Source organism: Carassius gibelio, chromosome B11 (genome assembly GCF_023724105.1).
Source record: "Carassius gibelio isolate Cgi1373 ecotype wild population from Czech Republic chromosome B11, carGib1.2-hapl.c, whole genome shotgun sequence".
In the NCBI taxonomy this organism is placed as follows: domain Eukaryota; kingdom Metazoa; phylum Chordata; class Actinopteri; order Cypriniformes; family Cyprinidae; genus Carassius; species Carassius gibelio.
In genome coordinates this window covers 5,815,894-5,839,189 of record NC_068406.1, presented here as the reverse complement: position 1 = coordinate 5,839,189, position 23,296 = coordinate 5,815,894, and the positions used below count along the sequence as shown (strand labels likewise).

Sequence of the window (23,296 nt, the reverse complement as noted above, 5' to 3'; positions counted from 1 at the left end):
AGGTTTCTCAGTGGGTGCATCACTGAGTGGGGAGAACCTGTTTAATGTTTTGATCGGAACAGAAGAGCGGTGTTTTGACCCACGACTACGCTGCCTCACCGTCACCCAGTTGCCCTGCTGCAGGGGCTCTGCTGGAACCGGACAATGTACAGGAATCCCTGAGCTAGACGCATCCAAAGCCATATCTAGAGCCCTAACATTCTTACTGTCCTCAATTAAAGTTTGGATGCGTGTCTCTAATTCTGAAATCTTCTCTGTCAGCCTAACTGTTTCCCTGCATTTATCACATGTGAATCCCTCATCAGCGACAGAGATAGATAAACTGTACATGTGGCAAGAGGTGCAAATAACAATTGTAGGAGAAGCCATTACTCACCGTGCTTGATGAAATATTCTTACTGCGGTTGTTTGACGAACTTGTGGAAAACTGCAGCGTGAGAGAGGAGAGGAGAGGAGAAAAGAAAACGCTAATGACAAGCTAACGAGTGCTAACGCTTTGCAGGTGTGCTGCAGTCACGGAAGAGTGAACGATCAAAGTTAATCTGATAAGATTGATCGGTAATATCAGAAATATGGTGTGAATTAAGTTATATTTTACAATTAAAAAAAACAAACAAACAGACAGTGATAGTAAGAAAGATTATAGAGAAAAAATATAAAATAAAAACAGCTACATGGAGCTATGATTAGCTACAGAAGGCCAACAGGAAGTAGAGAAAACACTGTCCAACAGCGACACCAACAGGCACCAACAGGCACCAGGCACCAAGTGTACTACAACGTTTGTAACATGAAAAAAAAAACATTTTGGTGATTTACAGTAATTGTTTTTTTAAGAATAAGAGTGTACTGTACGTACAGTAAGGGAGATATTGGCAAAAATTCACCTGTAGTAAGTCAGTCTTGTAAATACAAACGTACTATAATATTTGGAACATGATAAAACCCTTTTGGTGATATACAGTAATTGTTTATTAAAAATAATTATGTACTGTACATAAAGTAAGGGAGATATTGGCAAACATTCACCTGTAGTAAGTCAGTCTTGTAAATACAAACTTACTACAACCTTTGGAACATGAAAAAACCCTTTTGGTGATTTACAGTAATTGTTTTTAAATAATTATTATGTACTCTACATACAGTATGGGAGATATTGACAAACTTTAACCTGTAGTAAATAATTATTGTAACTACAAATGTACTACAACCTTTGTAACATGAAAAACAATTTTGGTGATTTACAGTAATTGTTTTTTTTAAGAATAAGAGTGTACTGTACGTACAGTAAGGGAGATATTGGCAAGAAAATCACCTGTAGTAAGTCAGTCTTGTAACTACAAACGTACCACAACATTTGGAACAGGAAAAAACCATTTTGGTGATTTACAGTAATTGTTTTTTTAAGAAAAAGTGTGTACTGTACGTACAGTAAGGGAGATAATGGCAAAATTTCACCTGTAGTAAGTAAGTCTTGTAACTACAAACTTACTACAACCTTTGGAACATGAAAAAACCCTTTTGGTGATTTACAGTAATTGTTTTTAAATAATTATTATGTACTCTACATACAGTATGGGAGATATTGACAAACTTTAACCTGTAGTAAATAATTATTGTAACTACAAATGTACTACAACCTTTGTAACATGAAAAACAATTTTGGTGATTTACAGTAATTGTTTTTTTTTAAGAATAAAAGTGTACTGTATGTACAGTAAGGGAGATATTGGCAAAAAATCACCTGTAGTAAGTCAGTCTTGTAACTACAAACGTACTACAACATTTGGAACAGGAAAAAAACATTTTGGTGATTTACAGTAATTGTTTTTTTAAGAATAAGTGTGTACTGTACGTACAGTAAGGGAGATAATGGCAAAATTTCACCTGTAGTAAGTAAGTCTTGTAACTACAAACTTACTACAACCTTTGGAACATGAAAAAGCCATTTTGGTGATTTACAGTAATTGTTTTTAAAGATTTATTATATACTGTACATACAGTATATAATAAACATACAGTAAGGGAGATATTGGCAAAATTTCACCTGTAGTAAGTAAGTCTTGTAACTAAAAACGTACTACAACCTTTGGAACAGGAAAAAAAAACATTTTGGTGATTTACAGTAATTGTTTTTTTAAGAATAAGAGTTTATTGTACATTTAGTAAGGGAGATATTGGCAAAAATTCACCTGTAGTAAGTCAGTCTTGTAAGTATAAGTGTATTACAACCTTTGTAACATGAAAAAAACATTTTGGTGATTTACAGTAATTGTTTTTCTAAGAATAAGAGTGTACTGTACGTACAGTAAAGGAGACATTGGCAAAAATTCGCCTGTAGTAAGTCAGTCTTGTAACTACAAGTGTACTACAACCTTTGTAACATGAAAAAAAAAAACCTTTTGGAGATTTACATTAATTGTTTTTAAATAATTATTATATACTGTACATACAGTAAGGGAGATATTGGCAAAATTTCACCTGTAGTAAGTCAGTCTTGTAAATACAAATGTACTATAACATTTGGAACATGAAAAAACCCTTTTGGTGATATACAGTAATTGTTTATTAAAAATAATTATGTACTGTACGTAAAGTAAGGGAGATATTGGCAAACATTCACCTGTAGTAAGTCAGTCTTGTAAATACAAACTTACTACAACCTTTGGAACATGAAAAACCATTTTGGTGATTTACAGTGATTGTTTTTAAATAATTATTATATACGGTACATACAGTAAGGGAGATATTGGCAAAATTTCACCTGTAGTAATTCAGTCTTGTAACTAAAAACTTACTACAACCTTTGGAACATGAAAAAACCCTTTTGGTGATTTACAGTAATTGTTTTCATAGAATTATTATATACTGTATGTACAGTAAAGGAGATAATGGCAAAATTTCACCTGTAGTAAATCAGTCTTGTAACTACAAACCTACTACAACCTTTGGAACATGAAAAAAATCCTTTTGGTGATTTACAGTAATTGTTTTTAAAGAATCATTATATGCTGTACATACAGTAAGGGAGATATTGGCAAAATTTCACCTTTAGTAAGTAAGTCTTGTAACTACAAACGTACTACAACCTGTGAAAGTACTTAATTAGCTGTTTGTAAAGCACTTGTCAGAAGAAACAGTCGAGCAACATAGAAGGACAGCAGCTTGTGAGTGTTTTGTCTTGTTTTCTCATCAGACTAGTGTGTGATCATCATTGCTAGGAAAGTTTTTTGGTTTAAATTGTGTGTGTCTTACCGTGGTTAATACGTGCTGAAAGTGGCGCTTGGTTTTGCGTTTGCCTATTGCGGGACTGCCTGGTTTCGATCTGCTAAATAGTGAGGCGTGTCCAGCTGACTTCAATCACAGGTAATCAGGCTAATACAAAGCACTAGGTTTCACCGCAGCAGCGGTCGCGGCAACCCTCGTGTGAACCCTCCTCGTGTGAAGACCTACGAGTGTAAAGACAATCCACTCTACCTGCGCGACTCCACCGAGCAAGGACACCGACAGGGCACCTGAGTATTGCTTTTCTCTTTTTTTCCACTCTTTGTATAGTTTGTTCTCAAATATATCTTACACTTGTAGTCACTATGTGCTTTCAGATCTCTACTATCACTACTAACACTCGGAGAGCACGCTATGTACGTCGCAGGAAGGCCTGTCTGGCAAACCTACGCCATGTCCCTCTGACCTCTACTACTATGCTCTCTATTCCAGTTGGTCTCTGGAACTGCCAGTCTGCAGTTAACAAAGCAGACTTCATTTCCTCTATTGCTACCCATTCCGGTCTCAACCTCATGGCACTGACAGAGACTTGGATCAAACCTGAAGATACTGCCACCCCTGCAGCCCTCTCTACTAATTTCACTTGTTCCCACACTCCTCGTACCACTGGGAGGGGTGGAGGTACGGGTCTCCTTATATCCAAAGAATGGAAATTTGAACTTCAGCCATCACCTACAGGTACTGGTTCATTTGAATCACATGCCATTACTGTAACCCACCCTGTTAAAATTCACTTTGTGGTCATTTATCGTCCTCCAGGTCAACTTGGAAACTTCTTGGAGGAGTTGGATGTGCTGCTATCAAACTTTCCTGAAGATGGTACTCCTCTGGTACTGCTTGGTGACTTCAACATCCACTTAGATAAACCCCAGGCTGCTGACTTCAAAACTCTGCTCACCTCATTTGATCTCAAGCTAGTGTCCACTACAGCGACTCACAAATCGGGCAACCAACTTAACCTCATCTACACGCGCGGTTGCTCTGTGGACACCTCTTCAGTTGCTCCACTGCACACCTCTGATCACTTCCTCATTACTGCTAACCTAGCACTTACTCCTGAAGTGGCACACACTCCAACGCAGGTCACCTTTCGACGGAACCTACGCTCACTCTCTCCATCTCGCCTATCTGCTGTGGTTTCATCCTCTCTTCCACCATTCTCTCAGTTTTCTGCTCTGGACACGAACAGTGCTACGGACACTCTTTGCTCCACTTTAACATCTTGCTTGGACAACTTTTGCCCACTGTTGTCTAGACCAGCACGCACTGCCCCATCTGCCCCCTGGCTGTCCGAGTCAAAGAACTCTACGGACCTCAGTGTGTATCAATCTCTCCTCTCTTCCTTCTCTGCAAATGTCTTCACAGCTAAAACATCCTACTACCACAACAAAATAACAGCTGCTGTGACGCTCGGACACTATTCAAGACTTTCTCTTCTCTTCTTAATCCGCCGCCTCCACCTCCTCCATCGACTCTTACAGCGGACGACTTTGCAGCTTTCTTCACAAATAAGACGAGATCCATCAGTGAACAATTCTCCACACCACAGTCTGAGGAAAACTTCACAATGACTTATGCACACTCTTTATCCTCCTTCTCCCCACTCTCAGAGATGGACGTCTCCAAAATTCTCCTGTCCAATCATCCTACTACTTGTCCACTTGATCCTATCCCCACTCACCTCCTTCAAGCGATCTCTTCTTGAGTCATACCTTCACATACTCACATTATCAACTCCTCTCTTCAATCTGGAACATTTCCCTTAGCATTCAAGCAGGCTCGGGTAAGCCCACTGCTCAAGAAACCATCTCTAAATCCAGAGCTTCTTGAAAACTACAGACCGGTATCCCTTCTTCCATTCATTGCAAAGACACTTGAGCGGGCTGTGTTCAACCAGCTTTCTATGTTCCTTGGACAGAACAACCTCCTGGACAGCAACCAATCTGGCTTCAAAAGTGGCCACTCAACTGAGACTGCTCTGCTCTCGGTTACTGAAGCCCTGCGACTAGCAAGAGCAGCTTCAAAATCCTCGGTACTCATCTTACTGGACCTGTCTGCTGCTTTTGACACTGTTAATCACCAGATTCTCCTGTCCACCCTCAGAAAGATGGGAATCTCTGGAACTGCTCTCCTGTGGGTTAAGTCCTACCTCTCTGACAGATCCTTCAGTGTGTCTTGGAGGGGTGATGTTTCAAAGTCACACCACCTTGCTACTGGGGTTCCTCAAGGCTCAGTACTTGGACCACTTCTCTTCTCCATCTACATGACATCTTTAGGATCTGTCATTCAGAAGCATGGCTTTTCTTATCACTGCAATGCTGATGACACCCAACTCTACTTCTCATTCCAACCTGATGACCCGACGGTAGCTGCTCGCATTTCAGCCTGTCTGAGTGACATTTCTAGCTGAATGAATGACCATCACCTTCAGCTTAACCTTACAAAGACTGAACTACCGGTGATTCCAGCTAACCCATTGATTAATCACAACTTCTCTATATAGCTGGGCTCGTCAACCATAACTCCTTCGAGGACAGCCAGAAACCTAGGAGTTGTGATGAATCATCAATTAAGCTTCACTGACCACATTGCTACAACGACCCGGTTCTGCAGGTTTGCCTTATACAACATTAGGAAGATTAGACCCTTCCTGTCAGAGCAAGCAACCCAACTTCTTGTCCAAGCTCTTGTTCTCTCCAGACTGGACTATTGTAATGCTCTCCTGGCGGGCCTTCCTGCATGTACTGTCAAGCCTCTGCAAATGATCCAGAATGCAGCAGCGAGGGTTGTCTTCAATGAGCCAAAAAAAAGCTCATGTTACTCCTCTCCTCATCAGGTTACACTGGCTACCAGTAGCTGCTCGCATCAAATTCAAGGTACTGATGCTTGCCTACAAGACGACCACTGGCACGGCACCAACTTACCTAAACTCACTGGTTAAATCCTATGTGCCCTCCAGAAGTTTGCGCTCTGCAAGTGAACAACGCCTTGTGGTGCCATCCCAAAAAAATTCAAAATCACTCTCACGGACCTTTACCTGGACTGTGCCCATGTGGTGGAATGACCTCCCAATCTCAATTCGTACAGCTGATTCTTTACTCATTTTCAAGAAACATCTAAAGACTCATCTTTTTCGCCTGAACTTAACCTACTAAAACCAGTACTTTTCCTTTTCTTGTCTTTTTCATTTAATTAAAAAAAAAAAAAAAAAAAAAAAATGTATATACACCTGGCTATGCGTTCTATACTAGACTGAGACTTGTCATGGCACTTGTATTCTGTTGTTGTTCTCTTGTTGACCTGACTGCTTCTGTTGTTCTCATTTGTAAGTCGCTTTGGATAAAAGCGTCTGCTAAATGATTAAATGTAAATGTAAACCTTTGGAACAGGAAAAACCATTTTGGTGATTTACAGTAATTGTTTTTTTTTTTAAGAATAAGAGTGTACTGTACGTACAGTAAGGGAGATATTGGCAAAAAATCACCTGTAGAAAGTCAGTCTTGTAACTACAAGTGTACTAAAACCTTTGCAACATGAAAAAAAAAACCTTTTGGTGATTTACAGCATTTTTAAAAAATAATTATTATGTACTGTATGTACATTAAGAGAGATATTGGCAAAAATCCACCTGTAGTAAGTCAGTCTTGTAACTAAAAACTTACTACAACCTTTGGAACATGAGAAAACCCTTTTTGTGCTTAACAGTAATTGTTTTTTAAAAAAATTATTATGTACTGTACGTACAGTAAGGGAGATATTGGCAAAATTTCACCTGTAGTAAGTCAGTCGTGTAACTACAAATGTCCTACAACCTATGGAACATTAACAACAAAAAAAATTTTTTTTGGTGTATTATAGCAATTTTTTTAAAGAAAATAATTTTTGTGTACTGTGCATACAGTAAGGGAGATATTGTTAGTAGGGACATATTGGCTAAATATTTTCTGTCAGTTTGCCCACAAGACATTTACTGTGATGTTGGAAACATAATTTGTATTAATTATTGGACTTCGTTTTGTACTGAGAGGTAAATTTGCAGACGGTCCCTAAAGCAAGCCTAGGCGAATATCCACCGAATATCAAACCTAAAACTAACTTTACCGCGCTCGGTTATACTCGTTTAATAGGATTTTTGCATTGGTTGTACTATGCATAATGCAAACAGCCCTGGCTCTGCCCATCATCACATTCATGCAGATGCAGATGTCACGTTCAGTGAGAGGTGTGTAGCAAAGTTACGAAGGCCATAAATTGGATCAGCCCACCTGGAGCCGCTGTGATGCAATCACACTTCAAATGCGAACTTCGAGGAGCGCCGCATCTAAAGCAAGCCGTGTCTGCTTCAGAGCCTGAGTATATAGTTTAGTCTTGCACTGTGAGAGTGAGAGCATGTCTGCTACTGTGACTCTAGCGCTGCTGTTCTTCTTGTCTGTGGCACTGAACGAACAGGTGACCGAGGGATGCAGATGTTTACCGAGACACCCTCAACAGCAGTTCTGCGCGTCTGATACAGGTACGTCAAACACATGCATAGCTAATCAAACACGAACTCACGTCTGTAGATTGCATGCTGTTTTAAGATGTTATTATTGGTTCATTCGCAGTAGTTCAGTGACTTGAATTATTGAACACATTAGGAAAGTACGATGATTGCACTTAAAATATTTATAAATTATATATGACATTATTTTATTAAATAAGTTATATTTAAAAAGAAAAAATCAGTAACAAGATCTCTTTTTTTTTTTTTTTTTTTTTTTTTTTTTTTACCAATTAGTGATTCGAGCCAAAGTCGTTGGAAAGGTGAACAGCACTATCCCTGAATTAACTGCATATGATATCCAGACTGTTGAGGTGAGAAAATGTTATTTACTTGACATTATTTTCCAATACAATCTTTTTTTTTTAACAAGAAATGTGTGTTTGTGTGTGTGTGTGTGTGTGTGTGTGTGTTTGTGTGTGTGTGTGTGTGTGTGTGTGTGTGTGTGTGTGTGTGTATGTGTATGTATCAAAAAAAAAAAAATATATACTTTTTTTTTATTTTTATTTTTTTATCCAGATATTTAAGCACTTAGATATGAAGAAAATTCAGGTCATCTACAGCTCTCAAACTTCATGTGGCATCAGTCTGCAAAAGGACGAGTATCTGCTGGCAGGTAAAATCATTTACTATCTCTAGACAGAGTTTGAGTTGAAACTGAACTCCCTGATTCCTGATGATGGTTGTTAACATCAGCCGAGGCTGAAATATGCTACACACATTATGCCCAAATTTTTAGCCCAATTTACAGTCTGGATGGGTTTTGGGCTATGTGATTTGACAGATTTCATTGAAAATCACATTGTGTATCTAATTATTCAACTTTAGCTTCAGACTCTGATTTCATCCAGTCTGAGAATATCACAGTTTAATAATATTTCTGATAATTTTAGAGCACATATAATTTTCACTTATTTTGCATCTATTAGCAACAAGACACATTTCTGCACATGTTTTTGGTGTTTGGAATGAGTGACCAAAGACAAAGAAAAATCTAATATTATCCAGGACCTCAAACCTAAAAACAATAATGAATCTCAACAGAACATAAGGGTTCAATAAGTGAGGAGATCTCTAGGTACAAAAATAGTTGTTTATATACAGTAAGATGAACTTTAACTGTAAAATTGTAAAATTTCCTCCCAAGGACATGTCAAGGACGGCAGGGTACTTGTTGATTTATGTGACCTTGTGAAGCCTTGGAAAGAACTCTCCCGAGTTCAAAAGTTGTACCTCAGCAAGTATCAGAAAGGCTGTGTCTGTGAGGTAATAATCCAAATCAAACTTTTACAATAATTCACCATAGTTCAGTGCTGTTGAAATCCAGTAGCTTCATTTTTGCCCGACAAAATTTTCTGCATATTTAAATATTGTCAAACGCGTTCCTCAAACTCTGGCTGAAATTCATTATCATGCATTTATTTTATTTTTCCAAGTGTTAAAACAGTTGTTGTTGTGTTATAAGTATAGCTATGAATTCAGTCATCTCTCAAACTTTGATCTCTACAGATCTCGCCCTGTACTGGAGAGTCCTGTTTGACCGAGATCCTTCAGAAAAAATGTCTGATAAGAGTCAATAATTCATTCAGTCTTAATGATGAAGAGGCTCTTCAGTCTATTTGCCTGCCAGACAATAACGGCTTCTGCAGTTGGCGAAAATTTAAGTAACTACAAATGTTCCTAAAAAGTATGCCCTGAAGCACAAGTGCATCAGCCATTTGTCAGTGTGTATTTTTGCTCTTTTGTTCTCCAGAATGCTTAGAATGCTTATAACATTTTGAAATGAATTTAAACAATTTAATGAAACTTTGCAATGCAGTCAGCAAATACATACAAAACACTGTTTTCATGGAGATATGCAATCAACCATTAAACTATTTTGCATGTAAAAGTGTCTGTGTGTATTTCATAGGAAATGTAAGCATGTTTATATAAATATGGATGTTCTTAGTGGCAAAAGCATTCATCTAGGTATTGTTTTTCGCGTTTCTATTCTGAAGAACATTGAGATAAAAAAGGAGAGTTTAATAAAAAAACTACAATAACAAACAGCAACGTTTAAGGTTCATTCCACAGAACCACAGCCACTTCAGACAGCAGGAAATGTCTACTTCACTAGAAACCACAGAAACAGCAATTTTAGCTTGTTTGCACAAGGCAGAAAGCTGATAAAGATTGTAAAGCTGCATTACAGAGGTGTTATATTAAAACGCAGTGTGTATGTACTGCATAGAGCTACTGAGACAGATTGGATTATTTGAATGACAACAAATAAACTAATTAATTCTTTCAGAAAAAACAACAACAAATACAAAAAAACTACAAGTGCACAGTCACTAATATTAGACACGTTTTTTTCACAAGGGGTTATGTGAGCAGCAGCAGCATTTTTTTTTGTCATCAGGTCAGTACTACTAATAAAAAAAACATAATACACTTTACTTGCTGTATCATATAGTGTTAATATACCAATAACTAATTTATAATATCAAACCAAACTGTCACATATTTTGTTCTTTATCAAAATCAAGCTTGCCATATTTAGAGCAAAAAATGGATTCAAATCGAGTGAAACGAATGAAAAACAATGTTGTTTTGTTCTTACCATGTCCCTGTAGTTTGAGTAGAACGTCTGATCAACAAGAGGGAAATTATCTGCTCCCAGTCTCTTGTAGATGCTGATCAGTTGAGCAAACTGGGAGAAAACAGAGAATCAGTCTGAATGAAAATGCTGAAAGCACTGAAAGTCTCATTTAGTAATGTCTACACAATTACACATTATTTCACATTCAAAAATAACTGCATGCCTGTATATATTCAGAATCCAGAAACCTCTAGGAAGTTTTAATGCTCTTCAAATTGCCTTTAAAAAAAAAAAAGAAAAACACACAAAACATGTCTACTCACAGCCCATGGCTTGTCACAGAGGTTGTAAATGGACTCCAGCGAGTTGACGCTGGGGATCCCAGCATACTGCAAACCGATGATTATATTGCGGAAATCTTCATTCTGTGCCATGCTATAAGCGTGCTGTCGCACCAAGACAAAGTCAGGCTTGAAGGACCTGTTTAATCAATAACATAAATCAAAAACATAGCAAAAGAGTTAGTCTATTATCTGTTCAACATTTCAGTTGAGTAGTGTTTAATTAAGTGTGTATTGTTTTACATTATGCTAAGCCAATTAAGCAAATCCTTTACCCTTAAGAAAAAATTGACCCGTGACCACATTGTCTGCAGTATTTTCTACAGACTGGAGTCAAATATTTCCTTATACTATGTTTACCCCACCTCAAAACCTTGTTCAGATGTTGTATTTTTAACACATTTATCATGTCAGTAGGATTAATTTCTTATGCATCTCAATCCAGTGCCTCTGCTGCTAATTCTAAAATGTCAGACCTAGCAACGGAGCCTTGAACCATTGATAGCTAATGCAGTTAATAATGAAGTTACTGAAGACAGAGTGGAAAGTGTGTGTCAATTTCCTCTGTGAGTCTGTGTGTCTCTCAACATTGTTCGGCAGCAGGGTCTATGTTAATAGCAAAACTTTAAGTTTATCTGCTTCAACAACAGTGGCGTTATTACCTTGCTAGTAAGAAATGTTTATGAATTTTTTAGCTTAAGGTAGCTAAACTAGACGTTTCTGCATGGCTGTGTGTCCATAGTACTATATGTTTGTGCATTTGTAAGGGAGAAAGAGGAGGATAAATGGATTAATGTGGCAAAACATGGAAATGATGTGTCACTTTTACGTTGTTGTTTACTTTATTGATTTGCTTAGTGACAAGACATTCAGCCAAGTATGGTGACCCATACTCAGAATTTGTGGTCTGCACCCATCCGAAGTGCACACACACAGAGCAGTGAACACACACACACACTGTGAGCACACACCCGGAGCAGTGGGCATCATTTATGCTGCGGCGCCCGGTGAGCAGTTGGGGGTTCGATACCTTGCTCAAGGGCACCTAAGTCATGGTATTGAAGGTGGAGAGAGAATTGTACATGCCCTCCCCCCATCCACAATTCCTGCCGGCCCGGGACTCGAACTCACAACCTTTCGATTGGGATTCCGACTCTCTAACCATTAGGCCACGACTTGAGGGTTTTGTTAAGCTCTGGGCCTTATGTAACCCCCCTCTCCCATTAGGACTATTTTCTGATTGAAGAGGCAACACAAATTGGTATAAGAGTAGACATTTACATGAAAAATAATAAAGATTGTAATGAATATTGATATATGGTGCAAAATATATCAGACACCTGTACTTGCCATTTCTTTGAATTTGTTTATTTATTTTTATTTATTTAAGCAACATTTCTACAGTGAATCAGACATTTATCCATTATCACAAACTTAATTTTCCTCATCAGCAACACTAGGAAAACAGTCTATTTAATACCTGTGTAATCAATACTCTAACGTGATACTCTTAATACGCCCACATCAATAAAACTCAAATCAATTCCTATACTGACACACACACACAAATACACACACACACACACAATCATTAAGAGTCATAGGTAATAGGAAAATCCACCCTGTCATACTCATTCAACCCCGCCTGCATGAGTAAATGGGCATTTCTCAGTGCACACCCACACTGCCATAAGTTGTATTTTGGCTTTCTGTCGAAACACATTTTGCGGTCATCATGACAGTAAATCACATGAGTTTAAATCTTAATTTTATAACCTTTGTTAAACACTTGAACCATGAAACACAGTTTGGCTATGTGGACTTTTAAGTTACTGGTAACAATATATTTTGACAAATGAGTGCAGTATGTGACCACAATATTTTTGGTCTATTTACCTGAAAAAAACTAATTTTCAGTTTGGAGATGCCATAGAATATAGATGCAAAGCTACCACACATTAATTAAAATTTAGTTTTCCTTAATGCCTCAAATTACTGTTTGTTAATAAAAAAAATTGTTTTTTATTCATTTGATAACTTCAAATTTAATTACATTTAATACAACTAAATCAAGCTAAAATACATCACACCACACCAACATGTTTTATCTAAATTTCAACTAAATGTAATGACTATTAGTTGTGTAGAACTATAACACACAACCTCCATTAACACTAGCTATGTTTCCACCCAAAGTTCCCAATTAAAATTATATGCAAAATTGGAATATCATAAAACATTTGTAAAGCAGCATTTTCATACAGTTAGTTGAAGAAACGTCTTGGGTTACGACTGTAACCCTTGTTCCCTGAGAAAGGGAATGAGAACTGCATCCCTTCGCCACACCTCCCCATGCCTGGGAGCACTTGCTTCATCACAGAAGCTGTCTCTGTTGTGTGCCAGCGTCCTTTTTATAGTTTCTGCATATGCCGTTACACATTACATTCATGCTTCAGAGATGCTACGCTGAGCGGCTTCCCCCAAAGTGTCATTCGACGCAGTTCTTGTTCCCTTTCTCTGGGAACAAGGGTTACAGTCGCAACCCGAGATGTTCCCCTTCGAGGGAACATCGAACTAAGTCGAATGACACTTTGGGGGAACGAGTACCCACTATGCCACAACGAGCCCTGACCTGTGTGAAGCTGCGCACAGGCACACTTAGGACGAGAGCACATGGGTGCCAGGTGTCAATGGAATGTCGAGGCTGTAAAATCTAAAAAAAGTGTGAGGGGTGGCCCATCCTTCTGCATTGCAGATCTCCTGAGAGGATGCCATGCCTCTGGTAGAATGAGCCCTCACGGCCAGAGGTGAAGGCAAATTGTGCACCTGGTAGGCCATAGATATAGCTTGGAGAATCCAGTTGCTAATGGTCTGTTTAGAAGCAGGAAGCCCCTTCTTGGGCGACCCGAAACAGACTAACAACTGGTCTGACTTCCGCCATGAGGAGGACCTCTGGATATATATTTTGAGAGCTCTGACAGGGCAGAGCAGGAGAAGTCTCTCGTCATCTGCCAAAACGTGAGGTGGAGGATGAAGAGCCTGCAGAACCATAGGCCATGCCACATTAAACGGCACCTTGGGCAAATAACCTGGCCTAGGAAGTAGGATGGCTTTGATGTCGCCTGAAGCAAACTCCAGGCACCCATTAGATATGAAGAGCACCTGGAGATCTCCTACCCTCCTCAGAGAAGTAATGGCTAACAACAAAGCCACCTTAAGGCCCAAGCCTCACAGAGGAAACATACGACCAACGACAGTTTCCCCAGAGGCCCATCACTCAGAGGAGCGTGGAAAGCCAAAATTGCAGCCACGTACAGCTTGAGAGTGGACGGGCTAAGACCAGCCGAGAAGTGATCTTAGAGGAGCTCCAGCACTGAAGCCACTGGGCAGTTAACTGAGTCCACCTCACGCTCTCTGCACCAAGCGGTGAAAACATTCCATTTTAGGCTGTACAATTTCCTTGTGGAGGGAGTTCTAAAGCTGAGCATGGTCTCCACTACTCCTGCTGACAGGCCGGCCTCTCGGTACTGTGCCCCCTCAGGGGTCAGACCCACAGTTTCCATAGTTTGGGCTGAGGGTGAACTATTGAGCCCTCTGCCTGTGTCAGCAGGTCCCTCCTCATGGGAAGCTCCCATGGAGGGCCGTCCAGGAGTAATATTATGTCTGAGAACCATACTTGGGCTGGCCACAATGGGGCTACCAGTAATAGACTGATGCCGTTGCGACGAACCATCTCTTGAACTCCCGGGAGCAGAGCGATCGGGGGAAAAGAATACAGACGCAGCCTCTGCCACGTCTGTACCATGGCATCCAACCCCAGTGGGGCTGGATGTGTGAGGGAGAACCACAGTGGACAGTGAGTCGTCTCTCGAGACGTGAATAGATCCACTTCCACTGGCCCGAACCTCTGACATATTGACTCCACCACCTTGGGATGAAGTCTCCATTCCCCGGGCCTCAGCCCCTGCCTCGACAGGATGTCTGCTCCCTGATTCTGATTCCCTGGGATGTATGTTGCTCTTAGAGACAACAATATCCCCTGGGACCAAAAGAGGATCTGATGTGCCAGTCTGAGACGGCTTTCCGGTGACATAACGCTCCCAGCACGGGACCTTGGGACAGAAACCAAGCTCTCTTCAACATAGATTGGGGAACGAAGGCATCTGTGCGTAACCCTGATCATGCGAAATGGGTTTCCCCTCGGGGAGAACCCCTTGGTTTTCAACCACCACTGCAAGGGCCTCTTGTGCAGGAGACCGAATGGAATGATATTGGATGCTGCTGCCATGAGACCTAACACTCTCTGGAAATGTTTTACAGTGATGGCCTGGTCTAGCTTTATCCTGGTCACCGTGGCCAGGATGGATTCGATCCATGCAGGAGACAATTGTGCCCGCATCATGACGGAATCCCACACCATTCCCAGGAGCGTGGTTCTCTGGGCTGGTGCCAACATGCTCTTCTTTGTGTTGGGTCTCAACCCCAGGCTCTGGATCTGGGCAAGGACAACATCTCGATGCCGAACTGCCAGCTCTTGTGACTGGGCTAGAATTAGCCAGTTGTCGATATAATTGAGAACCCTGAGACCCTGAAGCCTCAGCTGCAGAGCTGCATCCATACATTTTGTAAATGTGCGAGGGGAGAGAGCTAGGCCAAACAGAAAAACACAATATTGGTATGCCTCGCCCCCGAAGGCGAACCTCAGGAACTTCCTGTGAGATGGAAGGATGGAAATGTGGAAGTATGCGTCCTTCAGATCTATCTTGACAAACCAATCCTTGGATTGAATTTGGTTCACGATGATGGGAATAGTGAGCATCTTGAACCTAAATCTCCTCAGAGACCGATTCAAGTGTCTGAGATCTATTATAGGAACCAACCCCCCATCCTTCTTGGGAACTAAGAAGTAGCGGCTGTGGAACCTGGACTCTCTGTCTGGAGGAGGAATATGTTCTATAGCCTCCTTTACCAGCAGAGAGTTTACTTCTTGTTCCAATACCTGACTCTGCTCTGGGTTGACTACAGTCCAGACCACCCCGTTGAACTTTGGTGGGCGGGAACGGAACTGTACTCTGTACCCCTTTTGAATGGCGCGCAGAGCCCAAGGAGAAAGATTTGTAGATTTCTTTCCATGCTTTCATGCAGACGAAACACGTCACATTATCTTATTTTCAGAGTCTGCAGAAACTGCTTTTCAAATGCCTAACAACAAGATCAGTACGCTGGTTAATCAAGATACCCCATCCCATCGCAAAGTCACGTCTTTTTTGATGTCCCTTAAGGAATTTATTTCGTAAAAGTGTTTCATTACAGTTTATGCACATTTTCTTATTTGAAAAGAAATGTATCATACTTAGTTGAGTGAGTTTTTCATGCACATTTTCAAGATTTATCCACATCTTGATGCTTCCATCCAGTGTTTTTATTTTTTATGTGATTTATCCCAAAATGCGCATAAAAATGGGTGGTTGGAAACAAACAGAATGATGAATCAATGCTGAAAAAAACAGATAAAAGAATATAATGAACTCATATTGGGCTCACTGCTGTAATGTCTGAAGATTATTGTTGTTGAACTTACCGAACCACTTTTGTTCCATTTCTGATCACTTGCATGTCCACACTGCATACGCCATTAGCATGAGCCACAAGGTTGATTTCCGAGAACTCAGCCTGAAACAAAAAGAAAAATACAAATTAATATGTTACACATTAGTCCATATACCTTCTAATGTTCATTCGTATTTATTTTGTTCTGTAACTTGTAGTAAACGAGATGAACCTTTGCCACTTCAGCTATACAGGCAGATACAACGATCTATCATGAAACATCAAAAGACTGTCAAAATGACATTAAATGTATAGATTGTGTTTTGCAATAAACAGAATTCAAAAGCTTATCAGCAGTAAAAAAACAACAACTGATTTTGCATTTAAGAACTGACATAGAAATATATGAGGCCCAGTGGGAAGGAACAATTCTGTGGATGATTTACTGATAATACACACATTAAAGAATACAGATGCAGCAGATAATTTTCATAATAACCAGCACAATCTACCGAGAGCAGCACAGATTACCTCTGCTTGGATGGTAATTATTTCTCACATAGATATCTGTAAAAATACATTTACATCGCACCTCAGTAATAAAAGTCCTGGATTCAGATGGTGATTTATTCACGGTCTAAAAACAAGTTCTGTGATCCTCAGCACCTGGGAACGTGCCAGTGACCTACCCAGTTACATGATTGTCATGAGAATAAATTCATCTTTAATAATATTCTACTTATTATTTGATTTTTTAACATCTGTTTAAAAATAGGAAAACAGACAAACTATATTAAAAAGGTTTTGTCTTGAACTTTATCTCTCAAAATGATGGATCCAATTAAAATGTGGAGATTAGCAGAAATAAGTTTATGCAACCTCTGATTTACATAAGGCAAACATAAAGATGTTTGGTTAATATTTTTGTGTATGTAATTGTTGGTCTATATAATACATATTTTAAAAACACATTGCATACCCGTTGCTGCCATAATAATAAATTATTCCAAATGTTTGTATGCTTTTCTTTTCTTCCTTCGTTTTGTTATTAACAGTTCCCAACTTGCTGTGGTGGAGCATTTATAAAATATTGTTCTTGTAAATACTTCCAATCTTTTATTTACAGTAATAAATGTGCATGCAAACTACAGATTTGCAATTACCGTATGATGGTCGGCAGTGATCAAAAGGATTTAAACAGTTCATCTTAAATTGAATTATTCTTAAAGAAAAACTCAGAGATGTGGATTTGGACAGCAGTTAAATTATCACACAACCTTGGTGTCTGCCAAAAAACAGTAGGTAATTCGGCCAGGGATTATTCGGACAACAATAAAATCACCAACTGTAAATGTTGAAAATCTCTTACATCCAAATGAGAAACAATTACTGTCTGAATGGGGCTTAGCTCTAATTACAGCATTACACTGTAAAAAAATAAATAAATAAATCTGTAGTTTTTACAAAATAATTTTGGAAAAAATACACAAAAACTGTAAACACATTTACGTCAAAAACTATTATAAAGCTGTAATTTACAAACAAGAAAATTTGAATGTAAACCAGTAAATTCGACAACACACACTGCTATTAAAATCTGTTTTGTACCTTTAACATATTGACAACCACCATAATAATGCAGGTGGTAAAAGAGAAAGCCACATTAAAAAATCAAAGCTCATCACAAGTAGCTTTGCCACAAGCAGAAGCATATATTAATATATAGAAAGTGCTCAGAGTCATTCATGCAAACACAAAACACCATCATGGTAACAAACATGATACTTAAATAATGCAACAAACTTTCATTAAACAACAGAATATGTAACATAAAGCCCAAATGTACATAACTGATAACAAAAGCTATTTAAAAAAAAAATGATTATTTCAACAAATACTTTCAAAGATGCAGTGTCACGCAGGGAATTCTGGAAATATCAGTTTACAAATTATGTAAATTATACATTGATCTTACATTTTACTGTAAAATTGCATGAAATGTCTGGTTAGATATTTTACAGTTTTTCCCTGTATATAGTACAGGAACTTACTGTAAACCTATTTACAGTTTGTTTTTTCATAGCGTTTCTACAAATGTTTACAGTTGAAATTACACTTATTTTTTACAGTGTAGTAGACTGTTACTTTAGGGACAGTAGTCTACTATCAATCTAATGACTGGTAGTTGACGTACTGTTGTTGCAAAGCAAATGGGTGAAGTGGACTATCAAAATAAAGTGTTACTTAAATATGTTACCTCTGCTGTTAAAATCATGACAAGGATCTCAAATTCCATAAGCCTATTTGTTGTTTACCATTTTAGTCTGCTCAGTCGCACTTTAAATATTTATTAGCTTTCATTTATATATCTACTTTAATAGGCTAGCCGTTTGTGCTTACTCTTCAAAATAGTCCATAAACATTCCTTTTTATAGTCATTGACTCGTAGCATGTACGGTACATTGTCTTCAAAGGGTATTATTATATGTTGACATTAAGGCTTGACTTTTAAAAATATGAATTAGATTTTTTAAAGAAGAAATCAACTAAAAAGTAACATTAATATTATTATACCAAACAATGAAATAATAAAAAATATCAGGAGCTCCCGTCTGTGTGCAGTTCTGTAGATCCTTCTGAAGAATTTCAACGTTTTCATTATTATTCATTAGAATTTAATGACTGTACATGAATTTAATACCTCTATTCCCACTGATATGTTTTTGACTGCATCATCTCTAGGTGTTGACAGCATTTATCAGCAATTATCCTGTTTGCAATTATGCAATTATCCATTGGATAATCAATCGGCCGTTTGGTTACAACACCAGTGACATTCAGCATCACTGACTTGTAAACTTGCACAAACCTGTGTTTTTTTAATTTATTTTTTATCTCTAATAGTTGTGGGCAAGTTGGGGATTGTTTATTTTTTTGCAATGAAACACCACCTTGATTTGCTAATTGTGTGCTCTGCATGATTCAAGAGGCAGAGTAATGGCCTTATAATCATATTAGTCATTTGAAATAAGTACCAGTAGGTGTGTATCATGACCTGTAGCTGTTCCCTTCATTCTCATCATTGTGGGCTTGTTAACATTCATCTGTTATGCAATGTGAGCAGTAAAATTTGAAATTTATACGCAGTTAAAAAAAAAATAATAATTTGAAGTTTATACACAATAAAACTGGCTGTGGGAAGCCATTTCATATGTTTATGCTTAATTATGGTGGAATAGTTATTAATTGGTTGTATAATATCCAATTATATTGTTGTAGGCTTTCCTTTTCACAATGCTTTGCTTTTTTGAACGTTTGGGAGAAGACATCTTTGTTACTCTTTATAATGATTTGTTCCCAACAAATTGTCCAGTTTAATTATGGGATTTCAGCTTTGCTCATATTGACTGCTGCCATATGCACAAGACCAAATGAGTTCACAGGATACAGGATGATGCTCTCAGTCACATTCAGGCAGTGAGAGATAAGTGATATGCTGGAATAAAGCAGACAGTAAGTCAAACGTCAGAAGTGTGTTTGCAAGCAGAAGTGACCAGCAGACTGATAGTTAATGAACTCCAACTGGAGCTCTATTATCTACATGTTCTTGATAAATAGCCACTTTCTACTATTACTCTTGGCCTTTTCTCTGGGTAAAGGGCATGCAGCAAATCACAAGTATTGGCACAATGCAGATCAGTAGCATTGGCTTACAATTAGCAACGTGTGGTCTAGAATTTCAATGATGACATGTGTTAGAAAATGACCTGGGAGTACTTTTCTTTTGCAACTAAAAGCTATTTTAAACGATTGCATGGCCATAAAGACAATGGAGGAGTCAGTCAAGACACATAAGGACCTGGTGACCATTCCTGAGTGGTGTTTTTTTTACTTTAACACAATTTTGCTCAGGCACAGGACCCCAATAAATATGTGATTCAACGTGTAATCTGTTTGAGTCTCAAACCCTTCACCATCACATCTTGAGCTGTGGTGTAAAAGACAAACCTAAACTCAACTGAATGCTTTTAAAAGCTTAACAAAAATTGATACTGGCAAAAATCTAGTTTAACATACTGAAATACTAGACGTCTATATGCTGCTTGCTGCAAATTTATTTAGCCAGAATAAACAAATATTTTGGAATGACCATCGATGAAGATTTTTGCCCCATACGTTTAGTAACATTTACCAGCATCTGGAGCACGCACACACACACACACACACTCACACACCCACACACCCATGCATGCATGCACACACACACACACACACACACGCTAGCACGCATACACACACACACACACCCATGCATGCACACACACACACACGCACGCACGCATACACACACACACACACACACACTCGCACACACACCCACGAACACACACTCGCACGCACACACACACACACACACACACACCCCATCTCATTTTTTTTTTTTTTTGGCATTATTTCTGCATTATTTTTAAGAGTGTGCCACTACTGTAAAATACAGTGGCCTCTAGTGATACAGTAAGCTTGGCACACTGTAATCAAATATTCCTGCACTATCCGTCAAATCTCATTGCTCTCTCTCCACATGGCTATACACATTTTACACATCATATCCATTCTGATAGCCTTGATTGTGCAGCATCACTCAGAATCTGCTCCTTGTGAGGACTAATACATGACTTAATGGAAATGGATTGCATCATGGCTAAAAAGGATGCAGTATGCACAATAATTAATAATTCATAGAGACTTGTTTGGGGGTGTTAACAAATCGGCTGAAAGCAGCCAACTCAATATTTAAATGGTTTGTGTGCTCAAGCTGAGAATAACAGCCAGGTCTAAAGCTGTAATAGATGCCTTACCTGCTCCACTTTGACATCGTAATCTCCTTGGACCTTCTTCCCACGAAATATCTTTGCCCTGAAAGACAAACATTTATTTGTGAATAATTTCATGCATGTTTGTAATGTTGTTCAGTTAGTTTGTGCAAAAACAATTCAACATCATGCACAAGCCAGCTGCTATAATGACAGGAAAAACAATCAAATGAACTGTGTAATTGCAGAGCTGGCGCTGAGATATGACAGCAATGCAAACAGCTGCTGTTCTGATGCGGCGTTCCAATCGTTTTTGATAAGTGTGCACGTCTCTACATCTCTTTCACTCTCTCGAGCTTGTGTTTGTGTTATATGAGCAGTCACAGAGAAAGCTATTGGTGTTGCTTTGAGCTTACAACAGGGTAAAGATGAGAAGCAACTGAAAACAGGCCAGAGAAAATAGATAAAGGAAGGAAAATAGCCTGAAATCTGGTGTGATCCTTGTCTTTACCCAAATCCATTACTGTGCTGAAAAAGCATCACCAAACCCAGGGGCTTATCTTTTTGAGCATCTGTGTTTGCTTTAGTATAATGTTCAAGCCCACTATTGTCAGCTAATGTGAAGCAATAACATGCTGACACAATCTCAGTGAAAAACTGTTTTACTGTATGGGTCAGAAGAGAGGTTTGCACTACAGCTGTCCATCGCAGAAACAAGGATCGATTGTGCAATGCTGCCATCTAAAGGAAATGATACATTTGGTCGAGGAGTAAATGGATGGCAGCATCAGTAATGCACAAAGTCATTTAACATTGATTCAGGAATGTTTTGCACAATACAACAATAGACACAAAGAGAGCAGTTCAGTGTCTAGTGACAGTGAAGCGTGCTGATATCACTTTTGGCTGATCTCAAGTTCGGCAGCATTAAAAGCAAAGCACCTGCGTCTCATCAAACAGAAGCTGTTTGGACCAGAAACAATTCCATAACACAAAACCAATAGTCAAGACTTTCCCATAGTGTAATGACTGTGTAGACTGTGTAGAAAACAAAGATAATGGGCAGTGATGCAGGCTTCTGTTCGTGTCACACAGTCCAGCACAGCTTCACGCCAAAATAAGTGGACTTTGCTAAGGCAGGTATCAGTGTTTCTGTGCTGGATGATACACCCATCCAGAACACAGGCAATGCACTGAAAACAGTCAGAGCACCTTAGCAAAAACCAAGTGTACCCTGGTAACCCATCAAAACAGCCTAATAAATGAACAGCAAAGCACAAAGCAGCATAGCAACCACTTAGCAACAGCCACCAACTTCACTCCATCATCATCATCATCTTCATCATTATTGTGGAAGTGAGTGCTCAGGAGCATCAGCACTCTATCATTACATGAATGCTCTTTATAATTTCATCAACAGAAAAATAAGACTCTCAAAAGTGTGTTTGCACAGCGATAGCATAGAAAAAACATTTCTGGTTTCCCAAAGAACCATTATTTTCTAAGCGTGAATAACATTTTCAGAACATTGCAATGGAACAGTCCTATGGATGTTTGAGGCTCTTCATGGACCCACCGATGCCAATAAAGGAGTATTTTTGTGTCGAGAGCAATCGTACCATGTATGATCGCTCTCATATTGAGAGTAAAGTCAGGACACACTGTTCCTGCACTGATTAAAGCAGCATGATGATCTACATGACCAGTGAAGCTTCAGCGATCTACAGGAGTCTGACCATCAGACAACAGACCAAACACAAGACAACATGACAGAGGAAAGGGTTCGGCAGCGCACAGTCAAGTTATTACAACAACAACTGCACTTCTTTGGGCTCAAATAACCCTAATTTATCATATTTAATGTTTCTTCTTATTATCATTATTATTTATTATTTTCTGTTGTTGTGAATCAGACCCATATGATTCCTCAAATCCTGTGTCATTGAAACAAGTGATCAGGCTGAAGGATGGTAGAGGAAAATTCCAAGAAAAAGACACAATGGAAAGGAAATGTTGTTGGGTTTTCTGGTCCATGGCCAGTTCAGCAGAAGCTCTCAGCTCATTGCCATACTGCAATACTCTGGATTGTTCTCTCCGGAGAGAGCGCAGTCGAGCAGAACAAGCAAGCTATGAAAACACAGGAATCAATGTAAAACTGGACATCAAGTTTCATTACTTGTTC

The 23,296-nt window shown here is 38.9% G+C and overlaps 2 protein-coding genes across 3 annotated transcripts in view; one reads left to right on the top strand and one right to left on the bottom strand.

The window, feature by feature from the left end:
• LOC127968067 (metalloproteinase inhibitor 3-like) overlaps positions 1-9,716 on the top strand; it is a 62,666-nt gene extending 52,950 nt beyond the window's left edge. Inside the window, exons 1-5 of one of the 2 annotated variants that reach the window (XM_052568945.1) lie at positions 7,552-7,798; positions 8,063-8,139; positions 8,345-8,441; positions 8,973-9,091; positions 9,335-9,716. In XM_052568945.1, the coding sequence (XP_052424905.1) occupies positions 7,675-7,798; positions 8,063-8,139; positions 8,345-8,441; positions 8,973-9,091; positions 9,335-9,493 (576 nt within the window). In that variant the 5' untranslated portion in view covers positions 7,552-7,674 and the 3' untranslated portion in view covers positions 9,494-9,716. Of the gene's footprint in view, positions 1-7,551; positions 7,799-8,062; positions 8,140-8,344; positions 8,442-8,972; positions 9,092-9,334 lie in introns of those variants that run through there. The other variant, XM_052568946.1, reaches the window with a different exon arrangement.
• Positions 1-23,296, bottom strand: part of LOC127968060 (synapsin-2-like) — a 162,658-nt gene that overhangs the window by 103,963 nt on the left and 35,399 nt on the right. Inside the window, exons 2-5 of the mRNA XM_052568934.1 lie at positions 21,160-21,217; positions 16,332-16,423; positions 10,733-10,889; positions 10,431-10,520 (exon numbers count right to left, since the gene is read on the bottom strand). Coding sequence (XP_052424894.1) covers positions 10,431-10,520; positions 10,733-10,889; positions 16,332-16,423; positions 21,160-21,217 — 397 coding nt within the window. The remainder of the gene's footprint in view (positions 1-10,430; positions 10,521-10,732; positions 10,890-16,331; positions 16,424-21,159; positions 21,218-23,296) is intronic.